Source organism: Artemia sp. Qi Xiang Cuo, chromosome 13, assembly GCF_049724085.1.
Source record: "Artemia sp. Qi Xiang Cuo chromosome 13, ASM4972408v1, whole genome shotgun sequence".
Classification (NCBI taxonomy): Eukaryota; Metazoa; Arthropoda; class Branchiopoda; order Anostraca; family Artemiidae; genus Artemia; species Artemia sp. Qi Xiang Cuo.
In genome coordinates this window covers 39,991,375-40,008,110 of record NC_142806.1, presented here as the reverse complement: position 1 = coordinate 40,008,110, position 16,736 = coordinate 39,991,375, and the positions used below count along the sequence as shown (strand labels likewise).

At 35.0% G+C, this 16,736-nt stretch overlaps 1 protein-coding gene across 1 annotated transcript in view; it reads right to left on the bottom strand.

The window, feature by feature from the left end:
• Positions 1-16,736, bottom strand: part of LOC148945273 (uncharacterized) — a 142,926-nt gene that overhangs the window by 123,737 nt on the left and 2,453 nt on the right. The window contains exons 2-4 of the mRNA XM_089098996.1: positions 9,647-10,017; positions 3,753-3,945; positions 1,866-2,011 (exon numbers count right to left, since the gene is read on the bottom strand). Of these exons, the coding sequence (XP_088955122.1) occupies positions 1,866-2,011; positions 3,753-3,945; positions 9,647-10,017 (710 nt within the window). The remainder of the gene's footprint in view (positions 1-1,865; positions 2,012-3,752; positions 3,946-9,646; positions 10,018-16,736) is intronic.

Here is a 16,736-nt window from a genome sequence, read left to right as displayed (position 1 = left end):
GTAAATCTTAGGGCTATTGTTTTCACTTCATAAAAACGCTCTTTAGGACATAATAGGCCAAAGCAAGGCCATCGCCCGCTTTTTTGTAAACGCAGTAAGACGTATATAATATGAATCAGAGAAAAAAGGGCTTTAAAATGAGCCACTAGTCAAGCAGATATGGTTTAATCCCTAAAAATAGTATCTGACCCCTTTGAATCTCCTCTGCTCTGATTTAATTTTATTAAAGTATTTTTATTATTTTCTTAGTTTATAAGAGACAAAATTTGGTAATACTATAATCAATTTGAAAGATTGGGCGATCGGTGAAGGACGTTTTCTTCAAAATTTGTCAACACTGAACATAGGGCGATGGTCAGGGCGATGGGCTATTACTTCAGGCTGGTAGATCAATTGACCAAAAGGAAATACATGCACACTGCACAGTACTTCTAATACTACTGCTACTGTAACATTTACTAGTTATACTACTATTATTACTATTGCTCCAAATACTACTTCTATCTCAACTACTTGTAGGTATAAGAGCATTAAAATGAAAATTTCAAGAGGTATATGAATATACAGGTTATCAAAAGAGCAAATCGACAATATCATAGCAAGGGCTAACTGAGTAGTTATACTACTGCTGTGACAACTATTAAAACTATATCTAAGGGTATGAAGGGGAAATTTTCAGAGAATATATCTGAAAATTGATGTCGTACGGATGACATCCTTCCATCCGTATGCAGGTTGTCAAAAGGGCATATCAGCAATAACTTAGGAACAGTTTCGTATGTGAAATTAAAACTTACAAAGCTTGTTGTTGGGGATGCTGAACTAACCGAAAAACAATATTTGAATCATAATACTGCTGCTTCTACTTTTACAACTACTACTATGGAGGAGGAGACTCATTGGATTGTTAATCTGAATTTCTAGTGCCCTTTTTAAGAGTCAAAGTGATCAGAGGGCAGCTATCCCCCCCAGAAGAAAGAGGGTCAATTTGACAACTGTATAGTAAGTTTAAATTTTGTTTTTCTTTCGCTATCCTATTCTTTTTTAATGTCTGAATATACAAAGGATTTAAGTTCGAGGGGGAGAATTTTCTTGTAATTGAAGAGGTACATTTTACATGGCCGTTATAAAATCAAAACATGCTATATATGTAGGCAGGATGATTTTTGAGTAACTCTACTCCTTCTGTAAACTATTCTAAGGCGTAGGAAATTGCATAAAGACAAGTCTATACCTGTTATAATCTTCGGAAGCAATAAATTTTTGTGTAATTTCAGTTTGAATTTGATTTTCTTTTAAGATTAAATGCATAATAATTAAATATATTACTAATTATTTAAATTGATCCCTTTACTAGGAATCCTTGTCGCTTAAAATTTACTATTTGATGTTTCATATTGCATGCAATTTAATTTATCTTTTTCTTTGAGAGTTTGTCCCTAAAAGTATTTAAAAATCAACTCATTCCAACGAAAAAAATATCCTGAAATATATATTCCCTGTCACCCAACCACCCCTACTATTTGGCGTCTCCCCCCCCCTCTAGAAAATTTTCTGCTGGTATCCTTGATGCTAAGCTATAAACACAGGATTTTCCTGCAATAAATATGAGAAGATACCAAAAAATGTAAAGAAAAAGAGAAAAAAATCTTTGAAGAGTAGAATGGAAATAGAACGATGGTTTGTAAGCAGCCGAATTCCTTTCTTTCATTTATAGGCAATTCTGTGTCAAATATTATGTAGGAACCGACTTGGTCAAATGGTAATAATGCCATCTATCTCAATAAAAACAAGTGTTCCTACAGAGTTTTATACGATACTATATTTTATCTTAAAAGATGCTAAAAGTTTCGCTAAAGACTCACTTTTCAACTTCGTCCTTTAAAGAAACATCACGGCCGCTCTGAATTGCTTCCTCTAGAGTTTTGAGAGCAGATTGAATATTTCCATTTTCATTAACATGCTCCTCAAAACTTTTGGTCGTAAGAACAAATCCTTTCGGTACTTGAAACTGTAAATGTGTAAAGCTAAAACCTAGGTTAAAGAGCAAAACAACAAGTAAAACAAAACTCGTCTTTATATCTATCTACTAATTTGTTCAATATTTCTTATCTGTGACCGCAAAACCTATGCTCCTGTCAGCCATTACTTACGAGATACCCAAAATTTTGATCCCTGAGGGAAGGGGGGAGAGTTATTTCAGGAAGCAAAGTCAACTATGAAAGCATTTTTTTTTCATTGCAAAATCAAAGATATAACGTTTTATGTCTTATCTGATCTGTTCGTGGTCTACATTATTTGTCAAATGGAGCGGGGAGAGGGGTCAAGCCCAGAAAGTCCTTTACCCAAGGGTAGGACCTTGGTTTTAGTGTTTTTGTAGCCCAAAAGGGGCCAGGTATTGTGTTGTAACAAAATATTTATTGAGGTTCTAATAAGACTCCGAGCTATGTTACAAAATATATATATGCGACTAAATCAAGCTTAAAAATGCTATACAAGTTTAAATGAAAAAAAGAGGCAAGAAAATGATAGCATCAGGAATTCCACGTCCGCTAATTATATTTCTGAAGCATTTATTCGGGTTGGTCTTTATTTAAAGATTAACAAGTGCAATTACCTTACATTGAGATCTTCACCTCTTTCCCTTTCTCCTCTGGCATGCAAATCGTTCTCTGTCCCTTCTGTTACATCATTAAGGTGGTTGGGTCTCAATATTGCTAACAATTTAAGATGGTTTAGTTCTTAGCTGATTTATGATTTTATGATTAAGATTCAGGTTGGTTATTCAAGAATTATAGATGTAAATATAATTATAATGCTTTATCCTTTATATTATAGGGTTAAAGCCTGCAAAATGAGTTTTGGAAGTCAATTTGACGTGGTTCATTCTAAATGTAAAAGGTGCACTATACTCAACTACGCTAAGGAATATATAAAAGATCCTGGACATTTTCCCCCCAAGATATAATAAATATCAATATGTATAGTTTTTCCTCGTTTTATTTAGTTTCCCAGTTGTTTCTCTCATTAAGTTCAATAGTTATTTCCCAGAATGAATTTAATGAACGAGATAGCCGACGGATCGACTGCAAACTATTAAAACATCTAAAACAGCTTTGGTTTAATATAGATTAACACAATTCAACGTTTTATTTGTACTATTTATGCTAAAAATTGTGGATTTGGATTTGCTTTTCTGTGTCTCGTTTAAAATTAAGCTTTGGTGAATTTTCCTTTCATTAAGTTATACCCGTATTTCTAAAAACTTTTTTTGGAGGGAATGATCATTAGATCGTTTTCACCTCAATATACAGAATTGATGGCTTAAATTTTAATTGACCCGAAAAGATTCATGCCAAGAAACAAAACGTCACTTTGTTAAAGAGGGTGGAGCGTTCATTTCAATCGATCTTCAATACAAAATTATCTTAAAATGATTTCAATAAGAAAAAAATCATAAGATCCTCTCCATGTCAATTAATCATTTTAACATTGTACAAATAAATGGCTAAAATCAGAGACGGAGTAAAATACAGGGAGGATGAGAAAGAGATAAGGGTAGATAGAGAGAGAGACAGAAATTTCTTACAAAATTCAGGGAGATTTTCCAGATTTTTTCATTATTTTTTATTACGTAAGTCTTCCCCTTAATCGAGTGTCCCTGATGGAGAGAAATTACAATTTTTATCTTGCATAAAATGTAAAAATTAATGTTTCAAATTAATAGGATACCATATATTAAGAAAGCTTACGTCAGAAGAACTTATATGCTTTTGTAATGAATGAAGTGCTGCCAATGATGAACCTTTTCCACCAGTATATTCCACTAAATTTGCTGATTCATTGTCTAATGAAAGTGCTAATGGGACTTTTTCTTTCAAAGACGGGACAAGAACACATTTGGACAACGAGTCTTCAACTGGAAGTGGACATTCACCAAAGTATCTAGAAAGTATTTAATAGTTTATTATACATAGAACAAGCTTTGTGCATGGTAACTTAAAGCTGTATTTTCACGTTTCAGCCCTTGTCAGAGGCAACGCTTTAGCGTTGCCATAGTAAATGGGAATTTGCTCCCATGGATATTTTCTTTTTTTACCGTTTGGTGTGGAAGAGTTGGTCATAGAAACTTTGGAGGAAGCTCATTCCATTGGAATTAAAAGTTCTAGTTTCCTTTTTAAGGGTTCAAAGTGGGTGGAGAGCAATTATTTCTCCCTCCCATGTACTTTGCTACTCAGCTCCTTGTAACCCTTCAAGACATCTGATCAAATTTTTTAGACACCTATCTTATTAAGAATCGTTGACAGGTATAATAAATATGCATCCGGGGATGACATCACCCACACAGCCCCTGGGTCAAGGGCAGTGGCGTCAATCACAAAAATGTGCGGAGGAGGGGAAATGTATTTTAAAAGTCTAGTGGGATAATTTTGCTGTTTTTCTCATATTTTGCAATGAAAAGACAAAAAAGCCATTTTTCATAAAAATACCAAAAAATGTATTAATCAAAATTTAGAGGGAGGGTGATAATCTAGAAGAAAGAGGTGAAATATCACACCTTCAAACGACGCCGCTGGACAAGTGTTGTAGATGATGTAACTATCATCAATTGTTTATTCATAGGCTATATAGTCGAAAAAAGGTGGGCATGTTAGATATTGGGTGTCCGATCGAAATTTCTTGAGATTGTTCCCAGGGCCGGGACGAACACAGGTTTTGTTGGGAGGGGAGAATATTTGTGGGGCAAAAAATTACGCAAAAAAATTTCTTTCCCTGATCAAAAGCGAGACATGCAAACAAACACTTTTCTTTTTTTAAGAGCTTTCTTCAAAGGAGGCAACATAACTTGTAACAAGTACATACATAAATACCATTGAACTGAATAAATACTGTTAGATGAATTGACCTTGTTCATTATTAAATAAAAAAACAAGTTTTTTAAACTGAAAGTAAGGAGCGACATTAAAACTTAAAAAGAACATTTAAAACTTAAGTTTTAATGTCGCTCCTTACTTTCAGTTTATATTTAATTTCTAATCTTTTTTTAGTTAATGCAGCTTTTATTTTGGCTCACCGTTATTGAATAAGTAAACAAAATTTGCATAAAAATTTTAGTTTTCTTTTGCTAAATGGATGTCTGTAAATTTCGCTCTGACGTAATTTACAAATTAACTTACGTAACGAACTTCTATATTCGTATATGTTTCTTCTGGCAAAAAATACAAAGTTGCAGATTTTTGCAGATATGAGCTTGAAACCTATGTAATAGGGTTTTCTGATACGCTGAATCTGAGGGTATGATTTTCATTAAAATTTTTTCACTTGTAGGGGATGTTTCCCCCCTTTTTAAAAAATCAGGTAAATTTTCTCAGGCTCGTAGCCTTTGGTGAGTAATGCTAAGCTTAATAAAATTTATATATTTAGAATCAGCATTATAAGCCCATTCTCTTGATACATTTATTGACATCACAATTCCGTTTTTGCAAGTTTCGATTACTATTCAGCCGTATCGCTTGTTTTTTTTTTATTGTTTTTTTTTGTTACGCACATGTCATTACGTATATGCGAGGGTTCTACCCTTTTTCAATAACCCGCTCTTTACGTTGAAAGTTAAAATGTTTTTTAATTCACAAACCCCTGAATCACAAAGGCCGTTTAATTAGAATAGATAGCTCTTGAAAGCACTAAAAAAAAAAACTGTAGCGTAAAAAGCGAGGTATTGACTTAGCACTAAAAAAAAAAACTGTAGCGTAAAGAGCGAGGTATTGAGGGGGAGAACCCCCTTATATACGTAATAATTTCTGTTCGTTTTAAGTTCTAATGTTGCTTCTTACTTTCAGTTGAAAAAACTTGTTTTTTTTAATTTAATTTCTGATCGGTTTTTAAATAATACTTGGAAATCCGGCGCCCCCTTCATAGAAATGTCCCTTACCCCAAAGAAACATCCTCCATGTAAGGATTCTCCCGAGTAACCCCCTCCTCCAGCCCCCCCCCCCATCAGAAAAAAATCCTTCCTCAAAATGTCTGTATACTTCCCAATAACCAATACAATATGTAAGCAAGGGGCAAAGTTCATAACTTGCAGCCCTTCCCCTGGGAACTGTGGGGGATTAAGGCATTCTAAAAGACATATTTATTAGATTTTTGACTATGCTGAAAAAAAAGGCTATCTCAAAATTTTAATTGGGTGACTTTGAGAAAAAAATGAGCGTGGGAGGGGGCCTAGTTACCCTCCATTTTTTGTCACTTAAAAGGGGCACTAGAACTTTTAATTTCCGTTCCAATGAGCCCTCCTACGATATTCTAGGACCACTTGGTCAATACGATTACCCCTGGGGAAAAGAAAAAAAAACAAAAAAACAAATAAACACGCATCCGTGATCTTTCTTCTGGCAAAAAATGGAAAATTTCACATTTTTGTAGATAGGAGCTTGAAACCTCTACAATAGGGTTCTCTGATACGCTGAATATGATGGTGTGATTTTCACTAAGGTTCTATAACTTTTAGGGGTCTTTCCCACTTTTTTCGGAAATAAGCCAAATTTTCTCAGGCGCGTAACTTTTGATGGGTAAGATTAAACTTGATGAAACTTATATATTTGAAATCAGAATTAAAATCTGATTCTTTTGATGTATCTATTGGTATCAAAATTCCGTTTTTTAGAGGTTCGGTTACCATTGAGCCGGGTCGCTCCTTACTTACAGTTCGTTACCACGAACTGTTTGATTGATCCTAAGACAAGTTCCGTAAAAATACAAAAGAAAACCTTAATTTTGGTTACAGAAATAACAGAAAAAGTCTTTCTGAATGCTATTTTTTATTTTCCTCCAAGAGGGAGGGTAGTAGTGACAACTTTTTTCTAGTGCCCCTGAGAGTAACAGACACAAATGTGGGCCTACTATTACAAATTTAGTGACTCTTAAGACAATTGCCATATTGCCCCGCGATGATATATAAAAGTTCAAACAGAGACAAATCTTTTTAATACACGGTGATAATCATAGGCAGCGCAATAGCGCTGCTTAAGGAAAGAGCGATGTGAGCGTAATGTATTATTATTTTTTTTGTCTTAAACCAGGGCACTTCGTATCAAAAGACTTATGGTAGAAACTTAGAAAAGGGTCCATTCGGGTGGAAATTAAATGGCTAGTGTCTCTATTTACTAGTCAAAAGCGATTGGAGGGCAACCAGCCCCCGCCCCACGCCCACTATTTCCCCAAACATATCTAATCAAAATTTTTATATAGCCATTTTGTTCAACGTAGTTGAAAGGTCCGGAAAATACGTCTTTCTGGATGACAACCCTCCCCCAGCCCTCAGGCCAAGGATTGTAAAGGTGATCGTATAAACTTTAGAGGGGGCTCATTGGTTTGGTAATCAGAAGTTCTAGTGCCCTTTTTAAGATTCAGAGTGACCGAAGTACAGCAATAATGTCTTTGGGGATATCTACCTGTCCATAGTCCTCAGGACAAGGGCTGCAAGTTAGGCAATTCGTTCATTTTTTACACATAGTATATGTTTTTGAGAAAGGTATGCATGTTTGAACTTTACTTTCTAAGAACACGAAGGGCATCCATATGAGCCTTTCAGAGAATGTTGAGGAGAGTGTTAAACTAAATCAAAACAAGTTATGTGTATGCGGATTGTCAAAAGGGTGTAACACAGGAATAATTGAGTATACTAAACTGGAAAATTCAGGAAATGATAGGGGATATGATTGAAAAGGCAATATTTGCACGCTACCAATACTGATGCAGCTACCACCACAGTAGAGATGACCCTATAACTCCTGACAGGGCTCCTTATATGGGCATAGAGTCATTAGTGAGAATGATTGCGTAATCGGTCAATGACCTCTTTCTCCAGGTGTGTTTTTGGCACGCCCTCAGCGAATGTCAATGTTGTTATTGTTTCCGAGGCAAAATGCCAAGGTCAATGTTGTTTTGAACAGTGTCATTAGGGAGAACACGTGGTTAATGGGGTTAATGTTATTGTTGTTATTCGAGGCAAAATGTCAAGGTCAATGTTATTGTTGTTATTCGAGCCAGATGTTGTTGTCGTTCGAAGCAAAGTTAATGACACTTCCTTCCTGTTTGAGGCGGATGTTATGATCCGGAAATAGTATCTGTTGTTGTTATTTGAGCCAGATGTTGTCGTTCGAAGCAAAGTTAATGACACTTCCTTCCTGTTTGAGGCAGATGTTATGATCCAATTTGTTGTTGTTTCCGAGCCAAATGTTACGAGTTCCCGGGAAACAGTTAATCAATGTCTGACAGATGACGTCAAGTTAATTAATGTCTTTGCATTTCCAAAGAGAAAAATCCCCAAGAAACAATTAAAACACAGATGATGTCATGATTGATTGATTGACATGGAAGGGGAATTAATTGGAGTTCTAACAAGAGAATTGATTCACGGGCAGATGTTTTGATCTTAGCGTAGGAAAAGGTTTTCAAATAATTTGAAATGCATTAGCGCAGAGATGCCAAACAAAAGGAACATGCTTAATTCCGTTTGGAGATAATTTTGGCGAAACCGTTTTAGCTATTTTATGGAACTATTTCGGCGAAACAGCTAGAGACATTTTAAAAGAAGATTTTTAAGGAGATTTTGGAAGAGGTTTTGAGTGTGGTCCTTATAATACACAAGTTCCATTGAACAGTGTTGTGAGGTCCTCTACCACAACCCCAAAGGCTTCCAATCCCCCTACCCAACCCCAAGGGTTCCGATCCCCCGACCCCACCCCGAAGGGTTCCGATCCCCATACCCAACCCCGAAGGGTTCCGATCCCCATACCCCAACCCCAAAGGATTCCCACCCCCCCTACCTCAACCCCGAAGGAAGCCCCCAGTCCTCAAGGGTCCCCCCAAGCCCCCAAAGGGCCCAGAGACCCCCAAAGGCACACCCCCGGTCCCCAAAGGTCCCCCGGACCCCAAAATTCCCTCCCCCGATCTTTAAAGGCCCCCAGGCTCCCAAATGGCCCCCCGAACCCTTAAAGGTCCTCCCACGGTCCCCAAAGGTCCACCGGGCTCCCAAAGGACCATTCGGCCCTCAAGGGCCCCCCGATCCCCCAAAGGCCCGCCCCTGGTCCCCAAAGGCCCACACCCAGTCCCCAAAGGTCCAACGGGGTCACAAAGGACCCAACGGCCCACAAGTGTCGCCCAGAGCCCTAAACATCCTCCCCAGGCTTCCAAAGGCCCCCCCCTCGGTCCCCAAAGCCCACCCGGGCTCCCAAAAGACCAATCGACCCTCAAGTACTGCCCAGAGCCCTAAACACCCTCCCCAGGCTTCCAAAGGCCCCCCCCTCGGTCATTCTACGAAAAGGATTTTAAACAATGGAAACCATTGTGGGGGGGTTCCCATATATGATTTACCGTTAAATATAATTATTAATATGCATAATGTGTTTTATATTGTAATCATACAATAAATTTGATTGTGCTTTTTTATTTTCATATACTAGATATATATATATAGAGTGAGGATACCAGCAGAGACTACGATACATGAATAGTTCAGTTTGATTAAATCACCCCATAGAGTACTATCAGTCCACAACCAAGTTTTCTATCAAAGATAACAAAAAATCATTTTTCTAATCTTTATTCATTTGACAAATCAATATTTATAATAGTTTTTATATACACAATCTCGGGTTCAATTATCAGAATATCTATGTCTTCATCCTCCACTACCACTATGTCTAGCAGAGGGGGTGGTATACATTCAATTTCAAGCTCAGGTTCATCACTTATTGATATATCTAGGAGAAGAGGCATCTCCTCAAATAAATCCTCGCGTACTCTTACAGGCAAACTAGGGACCAATCGCTCGTCATCCTCTATGCAAAGACGACCTGAAGGCCCCCGCCGTACCAAGTCCTCAGATGTATACGAAAGACCGTCTTCAGTATAGTGCACTTCTAGCACGTCATCATCACTAGCATCAATTGCTGTACTAGCACGGAGAAGAAGGTCCTCCTCCTCAACTGTGAGCTCCCACTCACTCCATACATCCTAAAAGATTGAGAACGCTATGATCGAAAACTAGAGTTTCCTGCGGAGAACCTATATTAGTTCAGATTTTACGGGAATAGTTCATTTTCGAACCAATATATCTACCAAAAGTTCAACACCTGAGTTAAACTAAGAGGTTTCAACTTCAGGAAAAAATTACATTTTGACAAGATTTGACAATTTACTAAATTTAAAGTATTGTTTAGTTTTAAAAATGTTTTCTGTCACTCATCATCTTTTATTCATTCACAAACAATACTAAAGAAAACCTCTTCCCACGGTTTATTGATTTTAAATTATTAAGAAGGATATTATTTCTTTGAAATATACATTTTACATTTTTAATTTTCATGCTTATGATAATTATCTTGTCCTTCTGGTGTAAATTGCAACTGAAGGCTTATCACAAAATCGCAGTTTCAAGTTTTTTAATATACTAAAATTGAAGGAAGCTAGAAAATGTGAAAACTTCTTTTTACTCGAATATTCTTCAGAGCCCAACCTAACTACGATCTGAAAACAATAATATAACTTATAGTTGAACAAATTTTTTAAAATATCTCTTTCTGACATCATTTGGAACTTGCAAATTACTATAAGTAGTAACTAATTACTTCATTTTTAATGAACTTATAATTAATTGAACCAACAATCCAAATTTTTTTGATAGCACAACAATAAATGGCAAACGAAAAAGAATATACATCTAACCGAGTCAAATAAAGGTCCAACCGATATTTTTGGTTATTCACACCCCCCCCCCCAAACAAGCAATGCAGTTAAAACCTTCTTAGAATCTATACTTAGACCGTGAAACTAGAAGAAACTAAATTTTCTGTAAAGTTATGTCTAACGATAGACTTATTAGAGAGACAGAAACTCTTTTTCCACAACCCACAAGAGGATATTTTTCAAGTAAAACGTAAAGAGCTGCTACACTAAATCAAAGATGAACAGAAATAATGTCGAATAATTTGTCAAACGTAAACCTATATCTAATGATATATTTAATAGAGTGACAAAAACTTTTTCCACAAGAGGTTATTTTTCAATTAAAAGTAAAGAGCTGCTACACTAAATCAAAGATGAACAGAAATAATTGTTCAAAAGTAAACTTATGCATAATGATATATTTAATAGAGCAGTAAGTCTAGCTTCGAAAAGCGTGCTAGAACATCTAGAAAGAAGGTATCATATCTAAATTAGTATTTTTTTTATTAATATAGTAAATAAAATTATACCTAATAAAAAAAACCACCAAACAAAAAAAAAAAACAAAAAGAAAAAAAAAAAACTCGATAGGCAAGCGTCCAGCGGGCTTGAACCCTTACACAAATTTGAAGAATTTCCACATTCTGTTATACAAAATATTTTGATGCTTCCGCACAATTAATCAGTAGTAACCGTTCTATATATTTGACGATTACATTGACGGTTACAAGCCTAACCGTACAATGAATTGAAAGTTTACATACATATCTATGCCTTAGGATTAAGTTTTAATTTATAATTTAAATTAATTGGATGGTTACCTTGATCATTTGCGTACAAACTTGTATATAGTTATTTAAAATCTAGGAACGAAGTACTTTCAAATTTAAATGTCTTTTTTTTTTAGTTCAAAAAAAACAAGTGTCTCTTCTTTTTTAATCTCATATTATTTTCTGTATATATTAAAGTAGTAAGAGACTTGAATTCAAAGATAATAGTTTTTATTTCCATGGATATTAGTAGAGGAAAAAAAATGAGGGGTGCATTTACATTATCGGAGATTAATGATGGAGCTAACAACAGTGATGTAATTACTTCTTTAGTTTACGAGATTTGCGAATTTTTTTTTGCGAAAGGATATTTGCGAAAAGATATTTGCGTAGACGCTTACAAGGGGCATTGCTAGAAAGTATTCAATAGCTTAATTGAAAAGTAACGATAGAATGACATTGTGACTTGACCTAGCTTTACCTCGCCGATGTGTTCTTTTTAATACGTAATTAACTTTTTAAAATTTTTGACAATTTAAAAAGAAAGGGCGTCCCAGGTGTAGGCGTGGGGGGGGGGGCAGCTCTGAGGGAGGTGATCGTGGGGTCATTACAAGAGGAGCCCGTGGCACGGAGGGATGTTGGTTCTCCACGGGTACTGTACCAAGGTGGATTCAGTTGCACGGGCGGTATCCCTTGTTTTTTTAGTAAATAGGGCTCCCTGTTTTCAGAAAAGCTTCACTATAAAGAAGGCTATTGTTTCTTTCTGAACTTTCTGTGCGAGGCAGGGATAACTATTTAGTTTAAATAATTATAGGAGGACTCGATTTTTGTTGCTGGTGTTGAAAAATGGTACTTGTTAAATATTCGGGTAAACATTCGACTATAAATAAGGCTATTGCGTCTTTCTGAACTTTCTGTTGGAGGCGGGGGTAAGTATTTAGTTTAAATAGCTATAGGAGGAATTTAGTTTTGTGGATGGTGTTGAAAAATGGTAAGTGTTGAATATTTGGGTAAACATACGTTTAAGAAACGCTTCACTATAACTAAGGCTATTGTGTCTTTCTGAACTTTCTGTGAGATGCAGGGATAACTATTTAGTTTAAATAATTCTAGGAGGAATTGAGTTTTGTGGCTGGTGTGGAAAAATGGTACTTGTTAAATATTCGTGTAAACATTCGACTATAAATATGGCTATTGCGTCTTTCTGAACTTTCTCTTGGAGGCGAGGGTAAGTATTTAGTTTAAATATTTCTAGGAGGAATTGAGTTGTGTGGATGGTGTTGAAAAATGGTACGTGTTGAATATTTGGGTAAACATACGGATAAGAAACGCTTCACTATAAATAAGGCTATTGTGTCTTTCTGAACTGTCTGTGCGAGGCAGGGATAACTATTTAGTTTAAATAATTCTAGGAGGACTTGAGTTTTGTGGCTGGTGTGGAAAAATGGTACTTGTTAAATATTCGAGTAAACATTCGACTATAAATAAGGCTCTTGCGTCTTTCTGAACTTTCTGTTGGAGGCGGGGGTAAGTATTTAGTTTAAATAGTTCTAGGAGGACTTGAGTTTTGTGGATGGTGTTGAAAAATGGTCAGTGTTGAATATTTGGGTAAACATACGGTTAAGAAACGCTTCACTATAAATAAGGCTATTGTGTCTTTCTGAACTTTCTGTGCGAAGGCAGTGATAGCTATTTAGTTTAAATAGTTCTAGGAGGAATTGAGTTTTGTGGTGGGTGTTAAACAATTTGTTGTTTAATCTCGTTTGGGACACCTAATAGTATTATTAATTCGAGTGAGAACATCTTATGTGTATGGGGGATGCTAGTGTTCGCCGGTATAATATATAGATATATGAGGACGTTATTGGTGAGGCGTGTGGGTTATTATTATTAGGGTCGTATCTTATAATAATCATAAGGCTAAGAAACGCTACACTATAAATAAGGCTATTTTGTCTTTCTGAGCTTTATGTGCGAGGCAGGGATAACTATTTAGTTTAAATAATTCTAGGAGGAATTGAGTTTTTTGGCTGGTGTGGAAAAATGGTACTTGTTAAATATTAGTGTAAACATTAGACTATAAATAATGCTATTGCGTCTTTCTGAACTTTCTCTTGGAGGCGGGGGTAAATATTTAGTTTAAATATTTCTAGGAGGACGTGAGGTTTGTGGAGGGTGGGGAAATATGATACTTGTTGAATATTAGGGTAAACATACGTCTAACAAACGCTTCACTATAAATAAGGCTATTGTGTCTTTCTGAACTTTCTGTGCGAGGCCGGGATAACTATTTAGTTTAAATAATTCTAGGATGAATTGAGTTTTGTGGCGGGTGTGGAAAAATGGTACTTGTTAAATATTCGGGTAAACATTCGACTATAAATAAGCCTCTTGCGTCTTTCTGAACTTTCGGTTGGAGGCGGGGGTAAGTATTTAGTTTAAATATTTCTAGGAGGAATTGAGTTCTGTGGTTTGTATTGAAAAATGGTACTTGTTAAATATTAGGGTAAACATACGACTATAAATATGGCTATTGCGTCTTTCTGAACTTTCTGTTGGAGGCGGGGGTAAGTATTTAGATTAAATAATTCTATGAGGAATTGAGTTTTGTGGATGGTGGTGAAAAATGGTACGTGTTGAATATTTGTGTAAACATACGGCTAAGAAACGCTTCACTATAAATAAGGCTATTGTGTCTTTCTGAACTTTCTGTGCGAGGCAGGGTTAACTACTTAGTTTAAATAATTCTAGGATGAATTGAGTTTTGTGACTGGTGTGGAAAAATGGTACTTGTTAAATATTCGGGTGGTTTTTCTTTACTTGATGGTCATTAAAAACGAAATTTTTGTGTTAAATAAGTAGTTTTTGTATATTTTAAAAGAGCTTTACAGGGTTTGAGAGACTCAGTTGCCTGATTCCGTGTGTTTTTCCTTTAATTGGTAGTCATTAAAAACGAAATATTTGTGTTAAATAAGTAGTTTTTGTATCTTTTAAAAGATCTTTACGGGGATTGAGAGTCTCAGTTGCCTGAGTCCGTGTGGTTTTTCTTTACTTGATGGTCATTAAAAAAGTAATTTTTGTGTTAAATAAGTAGTTTTTGTATCTTTTAAAAGAGCTTTACTGGGATTGAGAGACTCAGTTTCCGGAGTCTGTGTGGTTTTCCTTTACTTGGTGGTCATTAAAAACTAAATTTTTTTGTTAAATAAGTAGTTTTTTTATCTTTTAAAAGTTCTTTACGGGTATTGAGAGACTCAGTTGCCGGATTCCGTGTGGTTTTTATTTACTTGATTGTCAATAAAAAAGAAATTTTTGTGTTAAATAAGTAGTTTTTGTATCTTTTAAAAGAGCTTTAAGAGGATTGAGAGACTCAGTTGCCTGATTCCGTGTGGTTTTTCTTTACTTGATGCTCATTAAAAACGAAATTATTCTGTTAAATAAGTAGTTTTTGTATATTTTAAAATATCTTTACTGGGATTGAGAGACTCAGTTTTACCTTGTCACAGTTACATTGTAATGATATTGCAAAGTTCATTTTGAATTTCTTTCGGTGTTTGGTTGTGGTTTACCTTGTCACAGATATATTTTATTGATTTTTACAAGTTCATTTTGAATTTCTTTCGTTGAAATGCAAGAGTTGGAATATTTCAGTAGTGTTTGGTTGTGTTTTACCTTGTCACAGTTACATTTTCTTGATTTTTCAAAGTTCATTTTGAATTTGTTTATTTGAAATGCAAGATTTTTAATATTTAAGTTATGTTTGGTTGTGATTTACATTGTGAAATTACATTTTATTGATTTTTAATTTTTATATTTTTATTTCTATCGTTTTAATTCTTTTGTTGTTATTGTACTTGTGTTTTTTTTCGTGGTGGTCCATGTAACATTTACATTTTCTTTATTTTTGAAAGTTCATCCTGGATTTCCTTAGTTTAAATGGAAGAGTTTAAATATTTCAGTATTGTTTGGTTGTGGTTTAACTTGTCACAGTTTAATTTTCTTGATGTTACATTTTATTGATTTTTCAAAGTTCATATTGAATTTCATTCGCTGAAATGCAAGAGTTGGAATAGTTAATTAGTGTGTGGTTGTTGTTTAACTTGTCACAGTTACATTTTATTGATTTTTCAAAGTTCATTTTGAATTTATTTCGATGAAATGCAAGAGTTGTAATAGTTCAGTATTGTTTGGTTGTGGTTTACCTTGTCACACTTAAAAATTATAGATTTTTCCAGGCTCATTTGTAGTTCCTTTGCCAACGAGTTAGTGTTGGAATATTATACAAGTGGTTCTCAATGGTATACATTATTAAAGTAACATTTTCATGTTAATTCATATCGGATTTTGTATGTCTTTCGATTTAAATAACTACTGTTACAATATCAAAAGCGGTCGCTCGTGGTTTACCTTGTCACAGTTACATTTTCTTGATTTTTCAAAGTTCATTTTGAATTTCTTTCGTTGAAATGCAAGAGTTGGAATATTTCAGTAGTGTTTGGTTGTGGTTTACCTTGTCACAGTTACATTTTCTTGATTTTTCAAAGTTCATTTTGAATTTCTTTCGTTGAAATGCAAGAGTTGGAATATTTCAGTAGTGTTTGGTTGTGGTTTACCTTGTCACAGTTACATTTTCTTGATTTTTCAAAGTTCATTTTGAATTTCTTTCGTTGAAATGCAAGAGTTGGAATATTTCAGTAGTGTTTGGTTGTGGTTTACCTTGTCACAGTTACATTTTCTTGATTTTTCAAAGTTCATTTTGAATTTCTTTCGTTGAAATGCAAGAGTTGGAATATTTCAGTAGTGTTTGGTTGTGGTTTACCTTGTCACAGTTACATTTTCTTGATTTTTCAAAGTTCATTTTGAATTTCTTTCGTTGAAATGCAAGAGTTGGAATATTTCAGTAGTGTTTGGTTGTGGTTTACCTTGTCACAGTTACATTTTCTTGATTTTTCAAAGTTCATTTTGAATTTCTTTCGTTGAAATGCAAGAGTTGGAATATTTCAGTAGTGTTTGGTTGTGGTTTACCTTGTCACAGTTACATTTTCTTGATTTTTCAAAGTTCATTTTGAATTTCTTTCGTTGAAATGCAAGAGTTGGAATATTTCAGTAGTGTTTGGTTGTGGTTTACCTTGTCACAGTTACATTTTCTTGATTTTTCAAAGTTCATTTTGAATTTCTTTCGTTGAAATGCAAGAGTTGGAATATTTCAGTAGTGTTTGGTTGTGGTTTACCTTGTCACAG